The sequence below is a fragment of the Suncus etruscus genome, chromosome 12 (assembly GCF_024139225.1).
Source record: "Suncus etruscus isolate mSunEtr1 chromosome 12, mSunEtr1.pri.cur, whole genome shotgun sequence".
Taxonomy (NCBI): Eukaryota; Metazoa; Chordata; class Mammalia; order Eulipotyphla; family Soricidae; genus Suncus; species Suncus etruscus.
Window position 1 is genome coordinate 34091913 of NC_064859.1, and position 12372 is coordinate 34104284.

The 12372-nt window shown below is 42.3% G+C and overlaps 1 protein-coding gene across 1 annotated transcript in view; it reads right to left on the bottom strand.

The window, feature by feature from the left end:
* PAPOLG (poly(A) polymerase gamma) overlaps positions 1-11866 on the bottom strand; it is a 37511-nt gene extending 25645 nt beyond the window's left edge. Inside the window, exons 1-3 of the mRNA XM_049784733.1 lie at positions 11815-11866; positions 7065-7226; positions 5010-5076 (exon numbers count right to left, since the gene is read on the bottom strand). Of these exons, the coding sequence (XP_049640690.1) occupies positions 5010-5076; positions 7065-7226; positions 11815-11849 (264 nt within the window). The 5' untranslated portion in view covers positions 11850-11866. The remainder of the gene's footprint in view (positions 1-5009; positions 5077-7064; positions 7227-11814) is intronic.
* Between the last annotated feature and the right edge of the window lie 506 nt (positions 11867-12372).

Here is a 12372-nt window from a genome sequence, read left to right on the forward strand (position 1 = left end):
ACTATGATTGGCTTATGCCTCCTAAGTACCGCTGGGAGGCCATACCTCCTCCAAACTTACCACTAGAAATCCTGAGCACAACCAGGAGTGGCCCCCAAACCAAACTAGCCAATGTAAACTTCTCAAAAACTGAAGGGTTTATGGGTTTGCTATAAGGCAATCTAAAATAGACTGCTGAGCATGTATGTTACCCATTCTCATGCTGCCTTCATCTCCCCTCGAGATATGAACTTTTCCCTTTAATGCTAAGATGTGTGCTTTTGGGATCTCTCCTCTCAGGAGAAGCCTGTTTTCTCTCTAGTACATACTTACCTTATCTTTACTTCCCATAAGCCTGTTTTTATTCCAACAAATAAATAAATCCAAAATAAGTTATTATGCATCTTTCTCACCTTGCCTTTTGATCATCCCTTTGAAGCTCCACTGGCTAAACTGTTGAAGCCTAAAATGTTGTAGGCCTGGGGGCCGGAGAGATAGCATGGAGGTAAGGCATTTGCCTTTCATGCAGGAGGTCATCGGTTTGAATCCCGGTGCCCCATATGGTCCCCCGTGCCTGCCAGGAGCAATTTCTGAGCCTGGAGCCAGGAATAACCCCTGAGTACTGATGGGTGTGACCCAAAAATCACCAGGAAAAAAAAAAAATGTTGTAGGCCTAAACCTCCAACAGCCTAAAAATATCCCTAGCCAGTCTTATTTCCACTGCATTTGCAATTACTGATGCTAGAATGCATGCCCATCTTCTCTGAATTTCTTTTTTTTCCTGCCTTTTTTTTTTGGGGGGGGGAAGTGGGGGAAATCACACCCGGCAACGTTCAGGGGTTACTACTCCTGGCTCTATGCTCAGAAATTGCTTCTGGCAGGCTCAGGGGACCATATGAAATGCCGGGATTCAAACTACCTTCTGCATGCAAGGCGAACACCCTACCTCCATGCTATCTCTCTGGCCCCTTCTCTGAATATCTTTTTTTTTTTTTTTTTTTGGTTTTTGGGCCACACCCTGTGACGCTCAGGGGTTACTCCTGGCTATGCGCTCAGAAGTTGCTCCTGGCTTCTTGGGGGACCATATGGGACGCCGGGGGATCGAACCGCGGTCCGTCCTAGGCTAGCGCAGGCACCTTACTTCCAGCGCCACCGCCCGGCCCCTGAATATCTTAACATTAGCAATTCATATACTGTGATCTTTATCCCACACTTTGTTCTCTCACTATTATTATCTAACATCTGTATTATATTTATTGACCTTTAATTTATTTGTTTTAATTTATTTCTTTTGTGTGTGTGTGTGTGTGTGTCACACCAGGCAGCGCTCAGGTTACTCCTGGCTCTGCACTCAGAAATCACCCCTGGCAGGCATGGGGACCATATGGGATGCTGGGACTCGAACCACTGTCCTTCTGCATGCAAGGCAAACACCCTACCTCCATGCTATCTCTCTGGCCCCTATTTATTGACCTTTTAAAAAAAAGTATGTAAATCTCAGCTCTCCAACTATATTTATTTAAATTCCTGAAGGTAAAAATTATATTTAACACTTTTCTTACTTTCCCATCAAGTCCAATATAGTTCCAATAAATAGTATCTGATTACCTTGAATAGAAGTATCTGTGTAAAACATTTCATTTTTTACATTCTGCTTAATAAATACAACTACTTTAAGAGTATCACAATTTTATAACTAGGAAGGATCAGTACATATATTGATAATTAACATGGATCAAAAAGGCCAGAACTTCTTAGTTTATCCCCACTAGTTTATAGTTTACTTTGAGTACTTGATGACTTATGAGAAAGTAATACACTGAATTAAAGAATTGACAACAGCCTGTAGCTTTTAATCAAAATAATTTTAAGTCTGAATATGTATATATATAATTCAATGATATATAAGACAATTAAGTGATTTCTGATCTAACTGATATTTCCAGATATTTTTCAAACTAAAACATGAAGAAATGAGGAAACTATAATTAGTAACAAAGAGTCAATCTCCTTATTCATACAATTTTATTATTTCTTTTTATTGTAAAAGAAAACTCTCTTGGGGCTGGAGCAGTGGTGCAAGTGATAGGGCGTTTGCCTTGCACACCCTAACCTAGGACAGACTGCAGTTTGAACCCCCCCCTCCCATGTGTCCCATATGGTTTCCCAAGCCAGGAGTGATTTCTGAATGCATTTCTGAGCGCATACCCAGGAGTGTCACTGGGTGTGGCCCAAAAAGAAAAGAAAGAAAAATCTCTCAAGCCTAAAGCCAGAGAGATAAACAGGAGATAAGGTGTTTGCTTGCCTTGATGCAGCCACAAAGGTACAATTCCTGTTTGAATCCCAGGTACCACATATAGTCCCACGAAAAATGTTAGGCATCACCCCTCAGCCCAAACTGCTCCTCTTTCTCTCTCTCCAAAAAATAAAACAGAACTCAAGACTAGCATTTCACTTGGCCTACAATTTATACAACTTACTGAAAATGTCAACTACTGGGGCTGGAGTCATGGCATGGAGGTGGGGCATTTGCCTTGCATGCAGAAGGACAGTGATTCAAATTCCAGGCATCCCATATGGTCTCCTGAGCAAAATGCCAGGAGACATTTCTGAGCATAGAGCCAGGAGTAACTCCTGAGTGCTGCCGGGTGTGATCCAAAAACAAAACAAACAAACAAACAAAAATGGCAACTACTGATAACTATATTTAGAGTTCATAAATGATGGGGCCAGAGTGATAGCATAGTGGTAGGGCATTTGCTTTGCATGCAGCTGACCCGAATGGTCCTGGGTTTGACCCCTGGCATCCTATATGGTCCCCCAAGCCTGTCAGGAGTGATTTCTGAGTGCAGAGCCAGGAGTAACCCCTAAAGCACCGCCAGGTAAAACAAACAACAAACAAACTAACAAAAAACAGAGTTCATAAATGAGGGGCCAAAGAGACTATTCAAAGAGACTATTTTGTGGGAGACCCTGATTTGAAAAACACCAATCAGTCCCTTGTGTACTGCTAAATGTAGTGCAAAAATATAAAACCAAAATCAGAGATCAGAAATGAGCCAAATAGCTTTTTGGTAGCAGAAGTAAATAGCATAAAGACACTTTTATATAAAACCAGTAAGGTGGAGCCAGGGAGACAACTCACCAAGCTATTAAATGTTTTATATGTGGGATGCCACGTACCTCATGGTCCAGAATAGCCAGAAGTAACCTCTCCAGCAGCACCACATGTGGTCCCCTAACAACTATAGAAATTCAGTGACTCTTTAAGAGTCTCATACCTTATTAAATTCAATTTTTTAAAGAACCAATTCTAAATTTTATCAAGGTAAAAACCCTTAAAAGTTGAATTTATGTACTTTCAAGGGCCACATCCAACAGTAGTGGGTGCTCTGTGCTCAGGAATCACTTTTTTTTAATTGAATAAATCTAGATGATTTTTTTCCTTTATTTCAGCATCATGATTACATACATGATTGTAGTTGGATTTCAGTCATAAAAACACTTCACCTGTGCAACCTTCCCACCATCAATGCCCGCCATTTCTCTCCTTCCCCACTCACTGTCTGTATTCGAGACATAAAGTCTACTTCTCTTACTCATTAACATTGTCATGATAGTGTAGTCATCTCTCTAACTAAACTCACCACTCTATGTGGTGAGCTTCATTCACATAAGGAGCCAGTCCTTCCAGCCCTCATCTCTACAGTCTCTGGGCATTATTACAATAATGTCTTTTATTTATTTATTTTATTAAAACCAACAAATTATTATTTTTTATTTTTCTTAAAACCCACAGATGAGTGAGACTATTCTGTGTCTATCTCTCTCCCTCTGACTTATTTCACTCAACATAATAGAAGGAATCACTTTTGAAAGGGCTTGGGGAATGACCCTATATGGAACCAGGCAAAGAGAGTATGACTGGTGTGAGACATTAACTTTTCAGCTGACTGCTACTGAAAAGGGAAAACTGGAAAAAAAAAAAAAAGAAAGAAAAAGAAAACAACGATCAAAAACTACCCCCTTTAAATATAACAGTATTGGACACATGTGATAACATTTCAACCAGTTGAACATGCTTTACCTCATTTATTAAATTAATCTGATTCTAAAAAAAATTAATCTGATTCTGACAAATCAAAAGTCAGGTATATTCAAAATAAGAAAAAATGTATTCTAAAGGAAAAATACTTATAGTAATAGTATAAAACTGTTTGGAAACAATTTTGGGAAATAGGCAGGTATAAAAGCAGCAGTGCACATAAAAACAGAAACTAGGGCCAGAGTGATAGCACAGTGGTAGGGTGTTTGCCTTGCAAGCAGCCGTCTAGGATGGACGGTGTTTCAAATCCCAGGATCCCATATGGTCCTCTGTGCCTGCCAGGGACGATTTCTGAGCACAAAGCCAGGAGTAACCTCTGAGTGCTGCCAGGTATGACCAAAAACAAAAAAACGAACAAACAAACAAAAAAACCCCAGAAACTAAGACATATGACATTTATGTCAGAAAGTAGAGAGAGCAGGGAGGACAACATGCATTAAGAGGAGCTCCGGGCCGGGCGGTGGCGCTAAAGGTAAGGTGCCTGCCTTGCCTGCGCTAGCCTTGGACAGACCGTGGTTCGATCCCCCGGTGTCCCATATGGTCCCCCAAGCCAGGAGCAACTTCTGAGCACATAGCCAGGAGTAACCCCTGAGCGTTACTGGGTGTGGCCCAAAAACCAAAAAAAAAAAAAAAAAAAAAAAAGAGGAGCTCCAATTCACATCAAGTCTAAATACATAGCTAATTCAAGCCTTACATATAAAAAAAAAAAAAAGGTTAGTGTTATAAGACTAGACTTAACCTTTTAATTCTCTTGACATTTAGATTTTGGTCCATTACATTTGAGCCAAATAAGCGATTTTATTATCAAATAAGGCAGAAAGTCAACCTTTACTGTATTTCAAATTCTTCTCAACTCCTGCTCCTTATTATAGCCAGGACTAATGAACAAAACATAATGAGAAAAATCAATGTCATTTAGTCTTACCTTACTCTCACTGACATCAGAAATCCATTCTTTTACTAAACTGTTCAATTTACCAAGAACAACTAACCTATAATAAAACAAAGCATTAAATTAAAATTAAACACTACAATTAAAAACACAATTAAAAAATCAAAACACTGATGGATGTGGCTCTATTTTAAAAGAAGTAATTAAATTCATAAGCAGGCCAGGGATGTAGCTCAGTAGCAGAGCATTTGCCTTGCATGTATGAGGCCCTGAGTTCAATCTCCAGCACCACAACCTCCACCCCAAAAAAGTCAAATGAACAAACATAAAGAGCAGTATAATGGTAAGTATTTTTGTACTGGTGTTAGAATAAAAGCATAGAACACATGCTATCACATCTTTTGACACATGGCACACCTCTTGGTACCCTTACGATCTCCAAAGAGGTAATATTTTAGCATTTTATCGTGAACTATTTTCAAAAGACAAAAAATCCAATTAAAAAAAAATAATCACCTTTAATAAGGTAGAGACACTGTTGGACAATGTTATATCTTGGCCTTACTATGAAATAGACGAATTCAGTGAGGTCATAGAGGTTCTCTAATAACCACGTCATAGATAATTGAAAATAAATTACTGGCTAACTTTATTATTACTTAATAAATTTGACATTAAAAATACATAGCTAATAGCATGTGTCCAGATCCTTAGTAAAAACAAACAAACAAAAAATAATTTAGGCATTTCAAAGACAACACATACAAAACTGAATTCCTGATGTGTCGAAACTTGCTTCTCCCTCAGCGTTCCTCAGGTAATGAAATTCCATCCTTTGAGGCACTAAGACCAAAAACCTTGGCATCATCCTTGACCTTTTACATTCCACTGTCATTAAATAATGCTACTTTTAATATATAATCAGAATTCTACCACCTATTACCTCCAATGCCATGCCATCCCTACAAGTATCACCATTTCTTCACTGGGTTATAGTCCCCTAACTAGTCTCCCCAATTCTTTTTTTTTTGTTTTTTGTTTTTGGGCCACACCCATTTGACGCTCAGGGGTTACTCCTGGCTATGTGCTCAGAAGTCGCTCCTGGCTTGGGGGACCATATGGGATGCCGGGGGATCGAACCGCGGTCCATCCTAGGCTAGCGCAGGCAAGGCAGGCACCTTACCTCTAGCGCCACCGCCCAGCCCTATAGTCTCCCCAATTCTAACCGGAGTCTCCTCTGACTATAATTAGTATAGCAGGCATAGTATGTTACTACGTGAGCAGGTTATGTCAATTTTTCTGCTCAAATACTCACAGCTTCCTACTTCGCTCAAAGTGGAAACTTTATATTTTATAAGATCCCCAGCACTGCAGGGCTTGAGCAGAACTGCATCCTCAGTCAGCTTGACTGGGAAAAACCAAAACCAAAACCAAGAAACCCCACAATACACAAAGAAAGTAGGGAAGGAAGACTGTGACCAAGTACACAGGCACCTTGCATGTGTGGGGTCTTGAGTGCAATCAGAGTGGTCTTAGTGCCACTGACTTCTCTAACCACACCTGGTGTCCTCCAACTTGTAAGTAGTGCCCTCAAATTAAAAATTTTTTGAAGTAAATAAAGTAGTAAATATATGCCCACTTCAGGATTCTTGCATATAAAATTCTTCCTTCTAATACCTACATGCACCTTCAAAATTTATTTCAACTATCACCCTTGAAGGAAGGTGACAGGTAAAACTTTGTTTTGCTTATTTGGCTTATTGGACATATTGGAGATGGCCCCACTTCTTAATGCCACCTAAAATTATAGAAAACTATAGAAATTATAGAAAATTATAGAAAAACTATAGAAAAGTTAATGATATTCTTTGGTCCCAAGCCCTGACAGGAATAATTCCTGCATGCTATCTCTAGCACTGGTGGGTGTGACCCCAAAACAAAACAAAACAAAATTTTTAAGGTAAGAGCTAATATTTGTGTGTATAATTGTTTTATCTCTAGGTAGAAACATCAGATACTAGAAGTTTGTAGAATTAATGATTAAATATTGGGCTGTAAAAAAATATTCTGTAGTTTTGAATGACATACCTGTGGTTCAGTTCTTCCTCATCTTCAAACACTCCAAATGGTTTCATGGCATCAATTAATTTCTGTGTATAAATATGGTCGATTTCTTTAGGACATGCCAAGCTAATTGGGGAGGTAATTCCATAATGTTTTTGTTGCTGCTGGCCATCCAACACATTGTTTCTATTTTTACAAAAGAAAAAATAGGAAAAAAATTTAATAACCATATAGTATTTATTCATAGAATCTCTCTATTCACACACTAATTTAGCTACCTTATACATTTACTTGTGGAAGGGTGCAAGGAGCAATAGTACAGCAGGTAGGGCACTTACCTGGCATGTGACTTAACTCAGATTCAATCCCTGGTACCACAATGGTCCCCCAAGCCCATCAGGAATGATGTCTGAGCTCAGTCAAAGACAGGAGTAGGCCCTGAGCACTGCTGGGTGTGTACACTCCACTGTCATCACCACCACCACCACTGTTGTCACCACCACCATTACCACCACCACCACCACCACCACCGCCACCACCGCTGCCACCGCCACCAGGAACAGAGTAGTGACTTTAGCAATTCACATGTTCACCATGTTCCTGTCAGGAACAGAGTAGTGACTTTAGCAATTCACAACCAGTTATGAAACAAAATTTACTTAGGAACACTAGCTCTTCAAGTCTGTGTTCTCCCTTGAACACATATCTTGCTTACTAGTCTCTAATTCCTTTACTTGCTTATTTCCACTCTGGAGAAGCTCATGTTCTCTCTTGAACATATATTTCCCCTTTCTCTCTTCTCATATCTTTCAAGACAAGTATCATTCAATAAAAACTATCTTCCTTCACACACGCACATTTTCTTTTTATGCAGGTATCAGTGATGTGGTTCAGTGGTACAAACACCTGCCTTATGTGCATGATGCTGCAAGTTCGACTAGCATTCACCAATACTGCCTTTGTGATACCCAGTGCCACAAATGTGTGGTCTCTGGTGTATCACATCATCAAAGCATGAAAATCCTGGACAAAATAATGAGGAAAAAGGAGAAGTTTTCTTTTTTTTTTTTTTTTGAGAAGTTTTCTTAATAAAGACAGGAGCTAGTTTTGTTTAGTTTTTAAGAAAAAGAAATATTTTTGTGTTTATTTTCATGAAGGGCTACTATTCATACTGCCTCCAATTTTCATGGCTAGGATGCCTATTCAAACAAAAGCTAAACTATGCCAACACCACTCAGCTCAAATCTAAAGTAGCTGGGACAGGGCCACTTCTACACCCAGTAGCTTTAACAATCAAGTAGATTTGAATCTTTAAAAAGCAGTCAATAACTTAAAGCAATGAAAAAAGAAAACAACACTCCATTAGATAGATGATCATTTGGTAGTCATGAGCTATGGTAGAATGAAGAATAGTTTGCCCTACCTTTACATGTCAAATAGCGTTGTGTTTTTTTTTTAATCAGTAGTATATCTGTCCTTGAGAAATCTACAATAACATCCTTTACTTGAATCAGTATTTAAAGCTCTAACAGTTTTGCAAGCCCTGTTGATTTCTTCATTTAGGCTGGTACCCAAACTGTTTTCACATAGAAATAATGGTTCTTTTACACCAAGATTATCTTAGAAGCTGCAGAGATAGTACAACAGGTAGGGTGTTTGCCTTGCCCGACACCAACCTGGTTTCGATCTCTGGCATCCCATCTGGTCCCTGAGCACCTTAGCAGGCACTTGCACTGCTTCCTAGTAGGAGTAATTCCTGAATACAGAGGCAAGATTAACTCCTAAAAGACTCCAAAAGTTCCTAGCCACTTGGATATTAGTCTTAAACTAAATGCAAAGTAATTCCTGAAATCTGGGGCTTATATCAGTAATTCCAAAAATGCTTCAGGACTAACATGGAATGGTAAAACTTTTCATTTGCTAATAAAGTAAAACAAACAAACAAACAAAAAACCACACACAACACAACAAATCCACATCTATCTTTACCACCCTTATCATGTAAAATATAACCTAAAAGACAATCTTTTAAATTAATAAGTAGCTCTGTAAGTAATATAAAAACATAATGATTTTTTTAAATTTTAATTCACCAAAACCAGTGGCTTACTAACTAGGTATGAATCTATTATAAGTTCATACCTTACTGCTCTTTAGCTAAAGATATCACTTGGTGAATGAAAATCAAATAAAAACTAAAATTGTTTATACTGATGAATAATGACTGGTCTATGTGTAATTTATGTCAGCATAAATTTCCTATTGGTCTAAAGAAAGGTGTCACTTAACGCATGGCACTTTTGGATCATATAATAGGATAGTACTGCAAATGTTTTTATTTCTGCTTTAGCAGTCCATGAAATATTTCTATTTTCACTGGTCTGCAGGTATAAAATGGTTGAAAACCACCAACCTCTCTACCTTCTAAAATAATTCAATGATGGGGCCAGAGAGATAGTACAGTAGGTAGGGCATTTACCTTTCATGCTTCAACCCACATAGTTCCAGAGCCTTGAGAATAGAACCAGGAGTAAGTTCTGAGGATGGCCAAGTGGTCCAAAAACAAAACAAAACAATAGATACATATGATACCTCAATGACTCAAAGAAACAAGAGAGAAGCATCGATACTAGTGACATTAATTCTTTTCCCAACTTTTTTTTGGGGGGAGGGGGTCACACCTGGCAGTGCTCAGGGGTCACTCCTGGCTCTTCACTTAGAAATCGCCCTTGGTGGGGCCGGAGAGATAGCATGGAGGTAAGGCGTTTGCCTTTCATGCAGGAGGTCATCGGTTCGAATCCCGGCGTCCCATATGGTCCCCCGTGCCTGCCAGGAACAATTTCTGAGCCTGGAGCCAGGAATAATCCCTGAGCGCTGCCGGGTGTGACCCAAAAACCACAAAAAAAAAAAAAAAAAAAAAAAAAAAAAAGAAATCGCCCTTGGCTTGCTTGGGGGACCATATGGGATGTTGGGATTTGAACCACAGTCCTTCTGCATGCAAGGCAAACGCCTTCCTTACCTCCATGCTATCTCTCCGGCCCCTCAACATTTTTCTTAGAGCAAAACTTCAATAAATTATTTTAAAATATACCTTATTTTTTTGTGGTGGCAAGAAAAAAACTCAGAACACTACACATTTAACGTCAATACTTTTGCAATCAGAGACATCTCCAGTCCCGGAACTTTTTTTTTTTCTTCAAGATTCAACTTTCTACCTCTAACAGAGCTAGAGAAGTGCTTTGGAATTTATTGTGCGTCTCTCTGTGTGTGGTATACAGGTGCCATTTATGATCATCCAATTAACTTCGCCCCAAAACCCTGGGAGGCCTAAAAATAAACGCAATTATTTCAGGTCTTATAATCTCTGATTCCACTTTCTTACCTGTATACTGGGGGAAAGTGCTATCAAGGTTTCTACCAGTATTAAAACTAAATCTACCTAAATCTTGGGCTCTGGGGGCGATTTGGGGTTCGGAACCCCTTACAGAACATTCAGTGTATTCGTTCACCTGTAGGTGAGCACCCTGAAGAAACTTGGGCACAGTACTTAAGGAGACTGTTCAAAAGTCACAGCTACACTGTATTATCCAACATTTTGAAGGAACCTAAAACATGCACCCCCAGGAAAGGAATAGCATATATGCTTTCACCCGAGGGGGGGTAAAAAATAAAAATAATTATCAAGTCTGGAAAACCAAGACAGCGCTGCGGTGAAGCAACAAGCGGGGGAGTCTCAGGAGTTCCGCTAAGGTACGTCAAGTTTACAAACCAGGAGGATGCTGTCAGTCACGAACGCACACGTATGCGGCACTCGCGGGGACAGACAGCTCACTGACAGATGTCAGAATGGAGAGGAGAGGTTCAAAGGGGCTGGGGAAGGCGCCAAGGCCTCTGCATTGGGAGAAATCGAGGCACTGCCCCACGCGCGCACAAGCACACGAATGACTGCGATGTGGGACAGATGGCTGGTGGTGAGGCTCCACATTTCTCTGTGTCTGTCAGTCAGTCAGTCAGTCCGTCCGTCAGCCTGTCATTCAGTTCCTTACAGACTTGAGACCGGCCAGTCAACCAGCCGTCAGTCAGTCAGTCAGTCAGTCAGTCAGTCAGTCAGTCAGTCACTCAGTCAGCCAGTCACTTCCTTACAGAGACCAGCCAGCCAGCCAGCCAGCCGTCGGTCGGTCAGTCAGTTCCTTACAGACTTGAGAGCTACAGCATACGGATCGCGGGCCACATTTTGTCCGTCGGTCCATCCGTCCGTTCCTTAACAGACTTGAGAGTCAGTCAGCCAGCCAGACTTGAGACCCAACAGCGTGGAGCTCACGGGCCCATTTTTGACAGTCTGTCAGTTTCCTACAGACTTGAGACCTGTCAGTCATCCGTCCGCCCGTCCTTCAGCTCCTTACAGACTAGAGACCCAACAGCGCCGGGTCCGCGGGCCACCTTTGGGCCGGGCCTGGACGCATGCTTGAGGGGCGGCCCGGGTTCGGGGGGGGGGGCTCAGGGGGCGCCGCAGAGGCGAGCCCCCCGGGCCTGGACCGGGCCGGGTCCGCGGCGGCGCTAACTAGCGTTCACCTAGCGTCCGTCCGTCCGTCCGTCTGCTGCTGCTGCCGCCGCTGCGCCAATGCAGACCCGTCCGTCCATCCGTGCGCCGGGCCTCGTCCCGCACGGCCACGCGCCCCCGCCTCTCGGCGCCCGGGACTCGGGGCTCGGCGCCCGCCCAGACAAGCGAGCGAGCGAGCGTCGGGGGAGGAAGGGGCGCGCGCCCCCCACTTACGCGGACATCTCTTTCATCGCCCGCCCGGCGGGCATGCCTGGCCCCGGGTCCCGGTCTGGGCTCTTCCCTCCTGCCTGCCTGCCGTCCGTCCCCGTCCACTTCCGAAATGCCGCCAGGGAGCACACCTTCCCGCTCGCTACTTCCCCGCTCGCTTCCTCGCTCCGGTCGCGTCGCAGCGAGTCCGCCGAAGGAGGAAGACACCGCCGCAAGAACCGGCTCTATTTATGACAATACAGCGCCGCGACGCCAATATGGCGCCGCTTCCCAGCCTGCCCCGCGGCCGCGAGGCCCCGCCCCCGGCGAGGACAGGCCACGCCCCCTTCGCCCCTTCGCTGGGGTGGCCCCGGAGGGTTCCCGGAGCCCCGCCCACGCCGGCCACCGAGTCCCTGGGGTGGGAATGATTGGGGCTTTGTCCTATCCCGGCCTAGGCCAAAAGGCTTGGAAAGGAATTTGGAAACGGTGGTTGTCTTGCTTACTAGTTAGAGTCCATTTAGTATTCATATATATGTATGTATATGTATTTAGTATACATCTATACACATATATATATTTACTAAT